This window comes from Pan paniscus, chromosome 7 (assembly GCF_029289425.2).
Source record: "Pan paniscus chromosome 7, NHGRI_mPanPan1-v2.0_pri, whole genome shotgun sequence".
In the NCBI taxonomy this organism is placed as follows: domain Eukaryota; kingdom Metazoa; phylum Chordata; class Mammalia; order Primates; family Hominidae; genus Pan; species Pan paniscus.
This window is the reverse complement of record NC_073256.2, coordinates 82953587-82971403: the sequence shown is the minus strand read 5'-3', so window position 1 is coordinate 82971403 and position 17817 is coordinate 82953587. Positions and strand designations below refer to the sequence as shown.

Genomic DNA, 17817 nt, shown 5'->3' with positions numbered 1-17817 from the left:
ATTGCATTGAAGTTCATTATAAACATATCTGTCTCTCCTGGTGTAAATTATTAACTCTGTGAGGACAGGGGTTACATCTTTTTCACATCATTCAGTTCCTAGAATAGAATTTGAGTTCAGCAGGTTTAAATGATATCATCTGTTATGTTTGCATTCAGAAGGGCATTTATTGAGTGTTTGGTCACTCAGGTCAAGTGTTTGTAGAGCACCTGCTTTGGACTTAATTTTGAGTAAGGTAGGAAAGTACAAAAATGAATATTACTTGATTCCTAACCTTAGGAAACTTTTTATCTGGTTGTGAAGGCAACATTAACACACCTGAAATAATTTATATGCAACTGTATGAAAGTAATTCTGATTTGAGTAGTACTTAGCTAAGTAAATGCTTAGTTCAAAGGCAGATGAGAACAATGGAGAGGAACTTTTCATTGAGAACCCAAATTGAGTCTTGGTAGGTAAGTTTTAGATAGTTGAGGGATGGCACATTTTGGCTAGACTGTTGAAGGGAAGTGCTTTAAATGCTAGGGTAAAGAATTTATATTTTATCTTGTAAGTAACAGTAAGCAGAATGAAGGAGACGATTTAGGAAATAATCTGGCAGGGAGATGAAAGAGAGATTGAAGAGGGAAATAATTAATGGCAGGGAAATCACTCATGAAATGGTTTCAGTAATCTAGGACTGAGATTATGAGGGCCAGAACTAGGTAGGAATGGAAATGAACAGGTGATATGAAAAACAGATCAGAAGAAAAATTTAGTGACTAGTTGAATATTGATAGTGGAAGAGGGGAAGGATATCAAAGGTGATTCTGAAGTTAAGAATTTGAAGACTGGGAATATTGTTATTCTCCTCTCCAACATGTGGAACCAGTTTCAAGGGAAAAGATGAATGATTCTTTTCAATAAAAGGGTGTTAGAAAATACAGGTAGAATTTTCAACTGACCTTTGTAAATAGGGGACTAGAGATTAAATGACAAGGGAAGTCTAAATTTTTGGAGTTGGGATCATCCTCAGAAGGTATCATTGGAACTGAGATTAGTGCTGCATTTCTTTAAACATTAAGGGAAATTATATCTAATATCTATAATTTTGTGATATAAATTCACAGTGCCCCTACTTTGTGTGATCTTTACAAACATAGTTTGTGACTTATAACCATGTGTTGTATACTACTTAGTAAAGTTCATTTGCACATTTGGCCTTGTTAATGTCACTGATGCCAAAAGAATTGTTCACCTGAAGCATTCTGTTATTAGGAAAGCAGTTGATTTCAGAAGTATGTTTTAGAACTGTTAAGTGTATTCTTCTACTGAATTATTTTCAAACTGAAATGACTTTTTTTTATGTGTGGTAGTTGGAGGAAATGTGGACTGGAAACAGATAGCAAGTATTCAGGAATCCATTGGAGAAACCAGTTCTCAGAGTGTTGTTGTTGCTGTAGATAGGTAAGGTATTCATTTTATTCCCTTTTCAGATGATTACTATTTCAGTTCTGTAGCATTTAGGTGTTGGTAAAAAGAAAAATATTATTGCCAAAATCATTTTTCTAAAGTAATATAAAATTGTGATATGCTGTGATTTAGATGATTTTATTTATAATTTTGCTTTTTGGATCATAGAATATAAGAAGATGATAAACAGTATGAAAATTTAAGTTACAATAGATACTAATGGGCATTAAGGAAATGGTAACCTTGATGGAAAAGAATACAAATGTTTTATTTTCTCGTAGAAAACTTATTCCCCTTATTATCCCTATTTGAAAATGTTGTGTAGTTTATTTTTCTGGGTCCACAATAAAGACTGCATTATGGATGAAATGAAAGGTTTTATTGGCAATTCCCATTATAAACTTTTTTGGAAAGGACTTCAGAATTTATATATTATACACATCACCACATATTCCCCATTTTTAGTTTGTTTTCTAAAAGAAAACCCATGGTATGCTTTATTTACTACAGAATATTTCCAATTTTAAAATGTCTAGCACGTAGAACAATATCTCCTATTGTTACTTGAAGTTCAGCTTTTTCTAGATAAATGCCCCCAAAAGTGAAACATTTTACAATAATGTTTTTTCTTTTTCTTCCTCCCACCCCCTACTTGTGATGGAAACTTTCAAAAACATAATTTGTACAAATCTTTCCTTGATAGTCTGGAAACTCATGCTGATCCATTATTTTACTTTGCTTCAGATAAAACTTTTTGCTCTAAGTACAGGTAGAACTAGAATGTTCAGTGGCCACTGACCCTGGAAGTACTCCATGGAACTTTTTCCTTGAATTCTTAATGTCTACTTGCTGTTGTTTTTTGTGTTTTGTTTTGTTTTTTTTTAAGAGGAGAGTCATTTGCCTATTTTTTTGTGAAGACTGAAGAAAGATTATCTCATACCTACTGTATAACAAACATGAAGGCTTCCCACAGATGAGGCACTTGCAAAACGCTTTACATTTAATCCTTTCAGTAGCCTCATGAGATGGGTATTCTTGTCCTCAATTTACAATGAGGAAACTGAGACAGAAAAAGATTAAATAACTTGCTCATTCCCACAACTAGGCTTGTGTAATAAGCATGCATGCTTAACCTCTCCACCTTTCAGCCTGCATGTACTACTGCAGAGCTATGTAATAGCCCTTCTGCTACCGGGCTAGCTTTCTTGTCAATGATTTTCTTGCCTTCCAGACAAATCATCTTCACTGTCATTTTGAGAATCTATTCATTTTACCTACTGTTTCTGCTTTTATAATGTACTTTATATGACCACATCCAGTTCTAATTTATCTTCCTATCCACTGTTTGTTACAGAGGGACATGTTATTTTAACATTTTACCTACTGTTTCTGCTTTTATAATGTACTTTATATGACCACATCCAGTTCTAATTTATCTTCCTATCCACTGTTTGTTACAGAGGGACATGTTATTCATTTGAAATTACCTCTCTGTTTTAAGAATTTGTGCTATTTCAGAGGAGATTTAGCATAAATTTTGTTAGTACTGTGTCATCACAATCTTGTCATCGCCAGATACTTTTAACATAAATCCAATATCAAATTTTATACAAAACCTCAGTATTGCAAGTTTTTGCTTATAGTGAAAACACCGAAAGTTATATATTTGATCTCTTATAATGTTGTATTATTCTTAAGTGGTACATTTCACTTTCCCATTAAATGTTTTTTGAATATCTGAGTTTATTTTCATATCGTTATGTTCAAACTTTGGTCCATTACCCAACTCAGTGGTAGTCAAGACAGTAGTGAAAATAGTGTCAGGCATCAATCTGGGGAGTTCTGTACTTACCCAGCAGACAGTCATTTTCCTGTCCTTAGGCCTATTTTTCTGCATAACCTGTTATTACAAGTACAGGAACTAAAGAAAAAAATTTTTGTATGTTTAGTTCTTTATGGCTTCTGGGTTATTAACCAACAGAGAAAAGAATAAGATTTTATTACAGACTTTAAGGTGATAAAATTTTCTAATTATCTACCTTTGTATTAGGAATCTTGTATTATTAGAATATAGGAGAAGAATATTGGGCCCTTCAATCTGGGAATAACTGATCCTCTAGCATTTGCTAGGATAGAATTTTTTATGCGTTGTTAAATTAGACCAATTTCATAATGAATATTACTAAACTATGCAGGAGATAGACTTTATCCATGAATGGTTTATTTTTAATAGCTAAAAAACAATTATTTAGCATCATAGTTTTTCTCTTTATGGTTTTTTTATACATACCAGATCTAGCTATAAACTGGCTCACCTCAGACTTTGGAATATTTCACCTATCAGAAAATACATACAGCTCATCCCAACTTCCTTTGCTCATAAATACTTTTCATTTAGGCCTAAGAAATAAATGTTACCTCTGATATATTCATTGTGAAAAAACCTTTTACAGGTATAATAATATAGGCTGCTTGTGTATTGCATACAGTTTAAAAATTGATTTGATCCAGAATCTGCAAAAGTTTTGCAAACCATTTTTTGTTTTTGCATCTGTATTATAATGTGATTAAGCAGTAATCTTACCAATGGTTTTTTCTAATGCTTTTTAAAAAGCACATGATTTTTAATATTCACAAACAAGGTTCTTGTGCTTCTGTCCTTTGCTTTTTCTATGGAAAATGTAGAAACCATTTCATAGGCTGATTTTATGAAACACAGCTCTGTTCTCTTGCCTTAATGTTAAGGCTTGACTTTAAATGCCCCCACAGACTGCTGTGCTCTACCATACGGCTTATCTTTAGTGGAGCATTACTAGAAATAGAGTGACCCCCTCAGAGACTATGGCAGTGAGTAGGAATTGGGATGCCCTTTCTCAGAATGGATGCTCCCCCAACCTTCCACCATCACAACAGTCCACAGGACCTGTCTTATTGCTGATGATAGTTCTCTCTCCTGTTGCCTTTGTTCTCCATTATGTCAACACCTTCAGAATCTATTGCTTCCCTTCCCTGTGGTTCCATCTCTGCTTTTGTTCTTTCTTTACCCCTCTACTGTTTGCCATTTGCTTTCTTCTCAGTTAAAAACTCTTTTTTTCTTTGTTTTTGTTTGTGTGCCTTTTCTTGTTCTCCTATGCTATTTACTTTTGACTGTATTCATGGTGTGGCTTGTTTACAGCCATTGCCTTCCATGAGAATACCTCTAGTTTGAGAAATCAGCTGACCAAATTCGTAGTCTGGCAGTTTTCATTTTTGTTTTGCGAGAGCTCTGTAGACTTTGTATATCTTTAATTTCTGGGTCCAGTCTAATCCCTGGATTAAGAGGGGCCATATTACTTTTGATTTTTCCCTCAGATTGTGTTTTCTGCCAGATTTTGGAATTACTGCTTCATTCTGCTGACGAACAATATAGAAAATCTTAAGACATTTCTTTAGCAGGACTTCACATTCTGAGTCATCATGTTACCAGTTTCTAAACTGTTTTTCCTATATTGTTTTTTACTCATTGTCAGGACACATAGACATGCAAGGACACTAGGGTTAAAAAATCATGATATACTCAGAACATTTAGATTGTGATAGTAGGAAAAAAGGGTTGAATATACCTTTTGCTCAGGTAAGTGTGAGGCAGTATAGAAAAGTGGTTAATAGGATAGACTGTAATCACCCTGTCCTGGTTTGAATCTTGGCTCTAGCACTTACTAGTTCTGTGACTTAGAGGAAGTTATTAAACATCTTTGTGCCTCAGTTTCTGTGTTTATAAAATTGGGGATTTAATAGTACATGCTTCATAAGGAATTTGTGATTATCAAATGAGTGAATATTGATATTACACTAGAAAAGAACCCATCTTGTGATTGGTAGCTATTACTGTTACTACTATGACTACTGTGACCTGCTCCTGCCTTTAAAGTTTTCCTTTTTATCATGCAAATCCTATTTTGCGCATTCTAAGTTGAGGAATGTCATCCTTCTTGAAAGTGACGTCAAACTCTTGGTTGCAAACCCAGAATATGGGTTAAAATGCAGACTTTAAAAAAGGAGGACTAATGTGTTTATGCTGAAATCTTTTATGAAACTTTGAAACAAAAAAAGAGCTCAGCAAAGAAGAATGGGCAAAGCTGGGCAGTGTTAGCTTAACTCCAAACATTTGAATGCCCTAAGGAAAGTGGTTTGGCCAATTCTTGGGTAAACTGAGACTATTTGCAAGGTTATATTAAGTCACTTTTAGTGTAAATGAACTTTCTAATCAAATATACTTTACTGGTAAAAATACGTCAAATTTTTCATTTTAAGAACTTGCTTAATGCTAGACAATAATCAGGAAAGAATCTGTAGTGTGCCAATTATTAGTTTTACAAATTAATATTTTTCTTATTCTTAGAGTCTCATATCTATCCGGGGTTTGTAAATCTAATAAAATTACAGCAGTATATACTTACCCTAATAATAATATTGAATGTAAACTGGTTCACATGGAGTAGAGGTGGAGGGGAGGGAGAAACATCCAGACTACACTTGTTACTAAACTAAATGATGAAAAATACTCATTTGAGTACCCAATTTTTTGTTCCCTTAAAACATAAAAATAGCTAGTACCCCATGCCACATACTTTTCAATTGGAATAAGAACAGTAACTTATAAATTTTTTAAATTGTGTTTTATTTTCCCTAGAATATTCACAGGATCTACAAGGCTAGATGGAAATGCTATTGGTAAGTATGGGCATTTATTCTACTTCGGAACTGGCTTGGGGCTAAAATAACTTTAATGTTGAGCTAAAAAAATATAAATGTATTTATATTACAGTGGATTTTGTCCGTTGGCTCTGTGCTGTGTCTATGGATGAATTACTTTCCACGACACACCCAAGAATGTTTAGTCTACAAAAAATAGTAGAAATATCATATTACAACATGGGAAGAATAAGATTGCAGTGGTCTCGAATTTGGGAAGTTATTGGAGATCATTTTAATAAGGTATTTGAATAACTGTGGCGTTTGTTTACATTTGTAGTATATTTTTTGTTAAGAATGTCCTTGTAATCAAATTGAGCCTTTTTCCCTTCCAAGCAATTATTTATTACTTTTCAATATTAAATTAGAAAACCCTATGAATGGTGTTTTTCTTTTTAGAAATGATTGCTCTGGGCTTTAAGAATTTGATTTAAAATGTCTGTTTTTCTTGTTGAGAAATAGTTTTAGCATACTTAATGCCTTTATGGAAAATCTTAGGATTTACGTATCTATGCTATTCTATACTTTTTCTAAAACAAAAAATAAAGAATTGTAGATTTTTACTGCTGATATTAATTAGCATCTTTTATTTCTGTCGCCATTACAGGTTGGGTGTAATCCTAATGAAGATGTAGCTATTTTTGCAGTAGACTCCTTGAGGCAGTTGTCAATGAAGTTCTTAGAGAAAGGGGAGCTTGCTAATTTCAGATTCCAGAAGGATTTCTTAAGACCTTTTGAACATATAATGAAACGGAACAGGTACTATATTTGTTGAATTGCTTAATAGAAGGAAAATCTTGTTGTTTTCCACAGCAGGGAGAAAAACAGAAGAAAGGGGGAAAAACTGTTGAGTTTTATCGGTTTGCATATCCAAGCAATTATATTAATATTTTTAGGTCTCCAACAATTCGAGATATGGTTGTACGGTGTATAGCACAGATGGTTAATTCTCAAGCTGCTAACATTCGATCTGGATGGAAGAACATTTTCTCTGTATTTCATCTAGCTGCATCTGATCAAGATGAAAGCATAGTGGAACTTGCATTCCAAACAACCGGGCACATTGTCAGTGAGTATTCTCTTAGCTGTGTTCAAGTAAAAGGAAAAAAAAAAGCAACCTTAACGTGTTCAGAAGATGATTCAAGTAACAATAAGATTATGGCCTTTAAGTTTACCAAGCTTTGTCTACAGAACCAGAGTAAATAAAAATAATTAAATTTTTATTATAGTTAACATTTATTGAGTATTTACCATATGGCAAATACTGTGTGCACTTTTCACGTAATTTCTTTAATCTTCACAGTTAAACATTATTATCCATCCCTTTTTTCAAAATAGATTAGGAAACTCAGCCCCAGAAAGGTTAAGCAGTTTATGTAAGGTCACAGAACTAGTGATGGAGATGGTCTTGAGACCCATGGAGTATTAAAGCAAAGCCTTTATTTTTGACCAGTAAGTACATTGCACAGCCTTCTTCAAGGAGGAGTCCCCTTAAGTTCAAGGGGGACTGACTGAAATACTAAGATTATAAGTTAAGCCTATATGGAAGATGACAATGATGACCATCAACATCAAGAATCATGGCATCGTCATAGCTATCATTTATTGCGTGCTTGCTTAAGTATTACACTAAGCACTTCACTTATATTATTTTACGTAGTGCTTACAGCTATCTGTGTATATTATTATTATTTCCATTTTATATCAAGAAACCGAGATACAGAGAGGTTAAGTAATTTTGTACATTCATTCAACCAAAGTTGAATCAGTACCTACTGTGTACCAGTCACTGTATTAGGTGCTATGTTTATAATGTAAACAAAACAGACAAGTTTTACTATTCTCACCACTCAGGGCAGTCAGGTAAGTGGTAAAGATAGTCTTGAACTTCATATCTGTTGGATGTCGGAACCTGTAACAACCTTTAAGGAAGTGCATTACATCTAGATGTTGGTGTATTTTTGGTACAGCTAAGAATAATTGAAAAATTATAGTAATATATATTTTTCTCTATTTTAGCCGTTGTATTTGAAAAACACTTTCCAGCAACCATTGATTCTTTCCAGGATGCAGTGAAGTGTTTGTCTGAATTTGCGTGCAATGCAGCTTTCCCAGACACAAGTATGGAAGCAATTCGACTTATTCGCCATTGTGCAAAATATGTGTCTGATAGACCTCAGGTATAGCGTCATTTAGTAAACAAAATTTTGCAGAGTATTCTTTCCAATTTGAAATCTTAAGTTTGTTTGGGAATTGAGGGTATATGAAGCATTTATTTTTCAGTAATTTGAAAAATAATCTGAGCAGCCTGATTCCAAGTTAGGATGGTTAGTGATTATAACTAACCATTATTGAAAGTGTCAGGTATTTTTCTGAGTGTTTTTCATTAACTTGTATTAACTTGTTTAATCTTCTGATGGCTTTATGGGGTAGATAGTGTTATAGCCCCATACAGACAAAGAAACTGAGGCATAGAGAAATTTTAAAATGTGCCCATAGTTTCAGGGCTAGTAAAGTAGAACTAGGGTTTGAGCCCCAGCCTGTGTTTCTAACCATTCCCTACAGTGCATCTTGTCTGTCTGTGCTGTGTAATACTGAAGCTGACTGACTATGGATGAGAATAGGCTTAAGCTCTAAAGTAAAAGGTTGAATTGAAAATCTAGCTGCCATATTTAACTTGTACATTTGAATCTATGTTTGTAACTATCATAAGAGAAAGTGATGTATCGTAGATTTGGTAATAAGGTTTTATTCCGTACTACCATGGACCGATCAGGTGCTTGGTACTTTTTAGATACGTCAACTCATTTCACCTTCATACTTCACCAGTGTGGTTAATGTGGCTGTCTGGTATCACAACCATTTAAGTGATAAAAATGTAAACCTGAATTAACCTGGCTAATAATGCAGAAAGCTGGTGACAGTTGAAAGTGAAGCTAACTTTTGGATTCTAGTCCAGAGCTCTTTATAGGCAGTTATGTTTTGCCTATTTCAGTGGCACATATACTAAAATTGTAGGCAGTTATAGTGTCCATTTTTTATAAATTATTGTTTATTAAATTGCTCACTGGTTATTTGTGAAGCATTTAAATTATTTTTTGAGAAGTTAGTATACTGAATGTATGGGTGTTATGTTTTGCCTTTAATAACCCTACCTTTTTTCTTGAAGGCTTTCAAGGAATACACAAGCGATGATATGAACGTAGCACCTGAAGACAGGGTGTGGGTGAGAGGATGGTTCCCAATTCTCTTTGAGTTATCCTGTATCATCAATAGATGCAAATTAGATGTAAGAACCAGGTAACAATCTATATTTGTAATTAAAATTTTGGATTTATTTTGACTTTAATCAAATTAACTCTTCTTTATAAACACAATCTCACAGTTAAAGACCATAAAATCAAATGTTTTGTCAAATATATTAATTATTAGGTATATTTTAAAATATGTTAATATTATTTAAAAATATTAACTAGAGCAAAATAAAAATGGAAATACTACATTATTTTTAAAATATTTGATTATAGCCTCCATTTGATTTTAGCTTCTAAGTTAATTTAATCCTTTAAACATTCCGTCTTTTCATATATTTGTATCCAATAATAAGTTGAAGTTAGTGGCAAAATTTATTTTATTTCCTGATGAATGATAGAAGAATTTTTAACTGCACATCCTTGGTGGGTTTTAGGTGAAGAACCATTTCTTTTTGTAACCTGGTCAGTAACATAGTTTGGAATAATATAGAGCTATTCAAATAGAACTCTTTCAAAAGTATATTGCCAATAAAAGATCATTATGAACATATAGTCAATCTGTAAAGGAACTATTATGGATATTATGTAACTGGCCAAATGCTAACACACTGTTCTTAGGTCATGGCTCACATGATTCCCATAGTAGTTTTTTTACCCTGTACTTTGCCACATTGAAATGGCCAGCTTGTGTGTCCTAGTATCTGTCAACCTCTAAACCCACCGTGAGTTCAATTTTATGGTAAACAAAATCTTTTAGGAATCTTTCCATCTTATTTGGAAGAATCTTCTGTTATTTGGATGTGTAACTTTATCGAATTTTTTGAATTTCTAAAGGTAGCACAGAATGAATCTCTCCTTTCTCACCTTATGCCAGAACCATCCCCATCCCCCACCAAGGTTAAATTTGACTTATATCCCAAGAAATTTTTCATTTTTATAGTATTATTTATTACAACAGAAATTCGTATGAAATAGATAATCAAAATAGGACTTAACCCTTAGGGATTTTAATTATGAGAGCACTATAGAAAAACATTTTATTTTATATTTAGACATGGTGGATTGTTTATCAGTGGACCTGTTAGGAACTTGTTAAAATTCAAGATAGCCCCATTTCAGTTGTCCACCTGCCTCAGTGGAGCGGCTGACATATCATGACTAGCAGGTCATGAAAACTCAGCACCCTCTCCCCTCACCCTTTATTTATTTGTAGAAGTCTGTTTGATGGAGGATCCACCTGCTTTCTTAGCCTTCTGTTGCTTGGCACTGTGATACCTTATTTCTCACCATATTCCATGTTCAGATTATGGGTAGATTCCAATTGTTAAAGAGGTTGTGTGTGTTCTAGTTAGTAAAGGAGAGAGAAAAGATCAGTAAACTTTGTTCAGTGATGGCCTTTGATTTTCCTACCTCATCCCAGGATATGTATGGGCTGCTGTTTAGCTTCCATCTTAAAATGTGGGCCGGATGCCATCGCTCATATCTGTAATCCCAGCACTCTGGGATGTCAAGGTGGGAGGATTGCTTGAAACCAACCTAGGCAACATAGTGAGACCCCATCTCTTTGAACAAAAAGTTAACTAGGCATGGTGGTCATGCCTCTAGTTCCTGCTGCTCATGAGGCTGAGGCGGGATTGCCTAAGCACAGGAGGTTGGGGCTATGGTGAGCCCTGATCACACCACTGTACTCCAGCCTAGGCAACAAATTGAGACTCTCTGTCTTTAACAACAACAAATAGTGCAGCACTATAATTGGTATAACACTGTGTAGAAAGAATTTCTTGTGTGCATTCTTACTTAATTCTTCCAAAATTCTCTAGATTTGGGGACATATACCGAAAATTAAAGTCCCAAATATAGTCAGGCATCATTTAATGACAGGAGTATGTTCTCTGCAATGCATTACTAGGCAATTTCAGCATTGTGTGAACATCATAGCATGTACTTACACAAATCTAGATGGCATAGCCTATTGTTCCTTGGGTACAACCTGCACAGCATGTTACTGTACTGTAGGCAGCTGTTAATACAGTGGTGTTTGTGTATCTAAACATATCTAAACAGGCTGGGTGCAGTGGCTCACTCCTGTAATCTCAGCATTTTGGGAGGCCAAGGTGGGCAGATCACCAGATGTCAGGAGTTCGAGACCAGCCTGGCCAACCTGGTGAAACCCCATCTCTACTAAAAATACAAAAATTTGGCCAGGCATGGTGGCCATACCTATAATCCCAGCACTTTGGGAGGCCCAGGTGGGCGGATTATCTGAGGTCAGGAGTTCAAGACCATCCTGGACAACGTGGTGAAACCCCTTCTCTACTAAAAATACAAAAATTAGTGAGGCGTGGTGGTGCGCACCTGTAATCGCAGCTACTTAGGAGGCTGAGGCAGAAGAATCGCTTGAACCTGGGAGGTAGAGGTTGCAGTGAGCTGAGATTGCCGCTCTACTCCAGCCCAGGCAACAAAGTGAGACTCTGTCTCAAAATAAAAATAAAAATTAAAAAATACAAATACAAAAATTAGCCGGGTGTGGTGGTGCACGCCTGTAATCCCAGCTACTTGGGAAGGTGAGGCATGAGAATTGTTTGAACCCAGGAGGCGGAGGTTGCAGTGAGCCAAGATGGTACCACTGCACTCCAGCCAGGGTGACAGTATGAGACTCTGTCTCAAAAAAAAAAAAAAACATACATACATACATACATACATACATATATATATGCATGGAAAAGGTACAGTAAAAACATGGCATAAAAGATAAAACCTGTAGGCTGGGCATGCATGGTGGCTCACGCCTGTAATCCCAGCACTTTGGGAGGCCAAGGCGGGCGGATCACGAGGAAAGGAGATCGAGACCATCCTGGCTAACACAGTGAAACCCCGTCTCTACTAAAAATACCAAAAATTAGCCAGGCGTGGTGGTGGGCGCCTGTAGTCCCAGCTACTTGGGAGGCTGAGGCAGGAAAATGGCTTGAACCTGGGAGGTGGAGCTTGCAGTGAGCAGAGATCATGCCACTGCACTCCAGCCTGGGCGACAGAGCAAGACTCCGTCTCAAAAAAAAATAAAAATAAAAAGCAACAACAAAAACCCGTATAGGGCACTTACCATGACTGGAACTCGCCGGACTGGAAATTGTTCTGGGTGACTCAGTGAGTGAGTGGTGAGTGAATGCAAAGGAGGCAAACACTGTAAACCTAGGCTACTTTAAATTTATGAGAAGATATTTTTCTGCAATAAAAAATTAACCATAGCCTACTGTAACTTTTTTGCTTTATAATTTTTAAAATTTTAAAAAACTTGACTCTTATATTAACACTTAGCTTAAAATACATTGTACAGCTATATAAAAGTATTTTCTTTATATCCTTATTCTATAAGCTTTTTTCTATTTCTATTTTTATTTTTTACTTTTTAGACTTTTTTGTTAAAAACTAAGACATAGACACACACACATTAACCTAGGCCTACACAGGGTCAGGATCATCAGTGTCACTGTCTTCCATCCCCACATCTTACGCCATTGGAAGGTCTTCAGGGGAAGTAACACATATGGAGCTGTCATCTCCTATGATAATAATGACTTCTTCCTGAATACCTACTGAAGGAACTGCTTGAGGCTGTTTTCCAATTAACTTTTTAAAAATTTGTAAGTACAAGGAGTACACTAGCAAATAATGATGAGAGGTGCAGTATAGTAAATACATTAATTATTAACATAATTGTTTATCATTATACGACTGGCAGTGCAGTAGGTTTGTTTACACCAGTATCACCATAAACATGTGAGTAAAGTGTTGGCCTACAATCAGTGAAAGCCTCAACTACAATGTCACAAGACAATTGGAACTTTATAGCTCTATTATAATCTTAGGGGACCACTGTCTTATATGCAGTTCATTGTTGACTGAAATGTCCTTACGTGGCACATGACTGCATTATTTTTCCCTATACCAACTACTTAAGTATGGGTTTAAAAAAAAAAAAAGACATTTTCCACAGTAAAAATCCTTGGAAACGATTGATCTTTGTGTTTACTTTGGGCCCTGGAAAAAACAGGATTGCCCATATCCACTTACTCCCAGCCATGAGAGGCAGCATCCAGTTACTTGGAGTGGAAGGGAATAGATACAGAGCTCAGCAGATGGAGGACGAGGGAGCCTTGTTCCATTGCAAGGAGGGAACTATGGGTTTAGCATCAGTGGTGGAACTCTGACAGGCGTCTCCTGTGGAAGACTTTCTTTCCCGGGAGTTTCTTTACTATGGTTTCTTTACCACTGCTAGTATTACACATTAGGTATCTTAGGGATCAAATAGACCAATGTGGACTTACTGTTGGCCTGAAGTATTGTAATGTTATTTTACCCAATCCTTTAACAAAATCTTGTTGAGAACCTACTATGTATGAGCCATCTACTACGTTTGGGGATAGCATAGCAGCAAATGAGTTGAGCTCTGTTCCAGTCCTTATGAGAGCCTTTCAAAGAAAATTTTGTTCTGTTTTACTCTCAAACTTTTGGAAATATAAGCCATTTCTAAACTGGAGGATGCCTGTATTTTCCCAGAAAAAGCAACAAATAGAGAAAAGATTAAAAGTGTCTAATGGTTACATAAAAGTATTATTTCAAGAAACAGTAAGGAATGAAGACGGAAGTTTTGAGTTTCAGTTTTAACACTTACTCAAAAGCTAGTCCATCTGATACTAAGCAATTTATTCAGCAAATATTTATTGCTTGCCTCCCAGGCAATGAGCACTGCTGTGTGCCTGGGATATAGCAAGAAATGAAACACAGACCCCTCCCCTCATGGAGCTTATGCCTTAGTGGATTTTTTTTGTAAATCCTTTTGTTTAGGGATGTTGCATGAATAAGGCTTCTAGTATTGGGTAAAAATCCCCATTTGAAAAAGATTTTCCAAAATCTAACTTTTGTTTTGTTCTTAGACTGCTGTATATGTATTTTCTTTTTTGGCTACAGTGCCACAAAATTAATATTCACTCAAACGGTTATCCTTTTCAATTTGTAATTCCATTTACAGTTTTTAAATGCTGCATTGGTGAGGTAAGAGTAAAGGAAAAGTAAAATAAAAAAGTTTACAGCCAAGACCTTTGGAGATTTTTTTTCCCGAACGATGTATCCTAAAGGAACCTGTTGTTCTTACAACTTAAATTTTTTAAAACCCAGTGTCGTGTGTTAATTTCAGACTAGTTTTAAGCTTTCTGTTTTTAACTGCTTTGTGAACTCTAAAAACTATTTTAGGAGGAGTATGCTTTTTTGTATTACAGCTTTCTAATTGTGTTTTGTCATTTTAGGGGTTTGACAGTAATGTTTGAAATAATGAAAACATATGGCCACACTTATGAGAAACACTGGTGGCAGGATTTATTTAGAATTGTTTTCAGAATCTTTGACAATATGAAATTGCCAGAACAACAGACAGAGGTAAGAGGATACACAATTTTCATTTAGCTTAGTCAAGTTAAAAGATTCTCAGTATTATCATCAATACATTTTAGTGTTTCAAATTAAGTACAGAAAAGAATTCCTAGAAAATTTTTCTTTAAGGCATGAGAATATAATACTATGTCTTTATAAATAAGAACACTGGCCGGGCGCAGTGGCTCACGCCTGTAATCCCAGCACTTTGGGAGGCCAAGGCGGGTGGATCATCTCAGGTCAGGAGTTTGAGACCAGCCTGGCCAACATGGTGAAACCCCATCTCTACTAAAAATACAAAAATTATCCGGGTGTGGTGGCAGGTGCCTGTAGTCCCAGCTACTCGGGAGGCTGAGGCAGGAGAATTGTTTGAACCCGGGAGGTGGAGGTTGCTGTGAGCTGAGATCGCGCCACTGCACTGCAGCCTGGGCGACGAGCAAAACTCCATCTCAAAAAAAGAGAACACTATGTGGGGGATAGAACTGAATTGATGAATTGATTTTTTTGTTCTGTGTTGTTTTCAGTGTTTTTCTGACTTTTTCGTTTCTTTTCCTCATTTTGATAGTTACAACTATAAAACGTCAGTAACTTTCTTTAGTATTATATAGTGACTTCTTTTTTATATTGAGTAAAGAATACAAAGTAAATTTTATTTATTTCAACATATTTTACTATGAACCAGTTACAATATACATTTTAGGAAATGTGTCAAGAGAGCTTCATATTTTCCCCTTTTGTTCCATACAGCAGTATTAAATGCAGACTTCTGCAATTATTTTTTATGGGCTTGAAAAAAATAAATTACACTTAAGTTGTATAGCCCTTTTTTTTATGGTGTTTTCAGATAACTATACTTCAGGAAAGTCATTTTTATTTTAAACCTATGCTAATCCCATTTGGACAAATTCTTACCTCTTTATTTCCCTTTCATGTTCTGTCATATTCTAGAGCAAGGCCGGTGTTGCTATTCATGCACTTCGAAAAATCATAATGTTAGTATCAAGATGATACGGTGATGGTTTTTTTTAATAATCAAAACAAATAGTGACAAAAATGGTTAAATTATTGTATACATAGGTGGTTATGGGATAATAAGGAGCAATAGATATCAGATTTTAAGTTGAGGTGAATATAATGTTCTAGAGGGAATTCAGGGGTCTAAAAGGAACACTGACAGCCTTCCATTTTTAATATGAAAACATTTATATATATATATATTTTTTTTTTTTTAATCATAGTAGTTGATTAATGGCGTGATGTTCATTAATGACTTTTTTCCCCAGAAAGCTGAATGGATGACAACAACTTGCAATCATGCACTTTATGCAATCTGTGATGTATTCACTCAGTATTTAGAAGTACTCAGTGATGTACTTTTGGATGACATTTTTGCTCAGCTCTACTGGTGTGTGCAGCAAGGTAGGTCTGTACCAGATATGTGACACAAAGTGTTAAATGTGACCCTGGTAATATATAAATGAATTGCTCTTTTCTTTCCTAGACAATGAGCAGTTAGCGCGATCTGGTACAAACTGTTTAGAGAATGTTGTTATTCTGAATGGTGAAAAATTTACCCTAGAAATCTGGGATAAAACTTGCAACTGCACACTGGATATCTTCAAAACCACAATCCCACATGCGTAAGAAGATTTTATACAACTTTACATTTATATTTGTATATTGAATGAGTTGGAGAGTGACTAGTGATTAAAAGTTTGATAGTGACTACTGATTTCTCATAACAGAAATCCTTTTAAGCTTGTCTTACTCTTACATGGATTTAGATTTATTACAAACCAAACTGCTATAAACTATAACAAATACATAAATTAAACTATTTATAAACCAAAACCTTTAGTCTGGTTACCAAAATTTGGGACATAATGAAGTGATTCTGCTGACTTTTATAAGATTTTATTTATTCAGATCAAACCAAGCAGTGGTTTTGAATTGGAAAAAAAAAATCTCAGCCTGTTTCTGTTACTGATCTTTTAATAATCTAAGGAAAATGTATTTACACATACTATATTTCGTATTTCGTAACAGCTTGTCATCTTTCTCTAAGGGATGAGTGTGAAATGGAATTATAGTGAGGTAGGTTTTTTTTTTTTTTTTTTTTGAGATGGAGTTTCGTTCATGTTTACCAGGCTGGAGTGCATTGGCGCAATCTCGGCTCACCGCAACCTCCGCCTCTTGGGTTCAAGTGATTATCCTGCCTTAGCCTCCCAAGTAGCTAGGATTACAGGCCTGCACCACCATGCCTGGCTAATTTTGTATTTTTAGTTGAGATGGGGTTTCTCCACGTTGGTCAGGCTGGTCTCAAACTCCCAACCTCGGGTGATCCGCCCACCTTGGCCTCCCAAAGTGCTGGGATTACAGGCGTGAGCCACCACGCCTGGCCAATTTTATGATTTTTTTTTTTTTTTTTTGAGAAGCCTCTTACTTTGGAAAATATTTGATATTAATACTTAGGGAAAGGAGGTTTGAAATCTTTAAAACTTATCAGAAAGTGTTCTTTTAATGCAAAACTGGTGACCATATTACCCTTTTAATTATATTAAATGCCACTTAATTTTTTTCTAAAAGTACATTTTAAACTTTTTACTAGATGTTTTTTAGGAAATTGCTAAAATTAGCAGTGGTCAAAGATGGACTGTTTAGTTGGTATGTTCTTGTTACTTTCTTGGGCCCATTTCAAAATATGCTGGATGTGGCATGTGGCACAGCCCCCTAGTGATTGACGTGGTTTTGGTATCTTAAAGGCTGTTGACCTGGCGACCCAATTCTGGAGAAACTGCCCCCCCACCTCCATCTCCTGTAAGTGAAAAGCCATTGGTAAGTTTTAATCAGTAAAGTATATTGAAATTAGTTATTTGTGATGAGTAATTTTATTATGGGTCAAATTCTTACATGTAAGTGTCTTAATCCATTCCTGCTATTAAAAAAATAT

General features: G+C 35.3%; 1 protein-coding gene across 5 annotated transcripts in view; it reads left to right on the top strand.

The window, feature by feature from the left end:
* The window catches only part of ARFGEF1 (ADP ribosylation factor guanine nucleotide exchange factor 1), a 143884-nt gene that overhangs the window by 107258 nt on the left and 18809 nt on the right, over positions 1-17817 (top strand). For 3 of the 5 annotated variants that reach the window (XM_057303025.2, XM_055116632.2, XM_063606800.1), the window contains 11 exons: positions 1356-1446; positions 6125-6165; positions 6260-6429; positions 6794-6945; positions 7083-7255; positions 8206-8366; positions 9356-9486; positions 14744-14873; positions 16151-16286; positions 16369-16507; positions 17630-17702. In XM_057303025.2, coding sequence (XP_057159008.1) covers positions 1356-1446; positions 6125-6165; positions 6260-6429; positions 6794-6945; positions 7083-7255; positions 8206-8366; positions 9356-9486; positions 14744-14873; positions 16151-16286; positions 16369-16507; positions 17630-17702 — 1397 coding nt within the window. The remainder of the gene's footprint in view (positions 1-1355; positions 1447-6124; positions 6166-6259; positions 6430-6793; positions 6946-7082; positions 7256-8205; positions 8367-9355; positions 9487-14743; positions 14874-16150; positions 16287-16368; positions 16508-17629; positions 17703-17817) is intronic. The other 2 variants (XM_055116633.3, XM_034966183.4) reach the window with 1 other exon arrangement.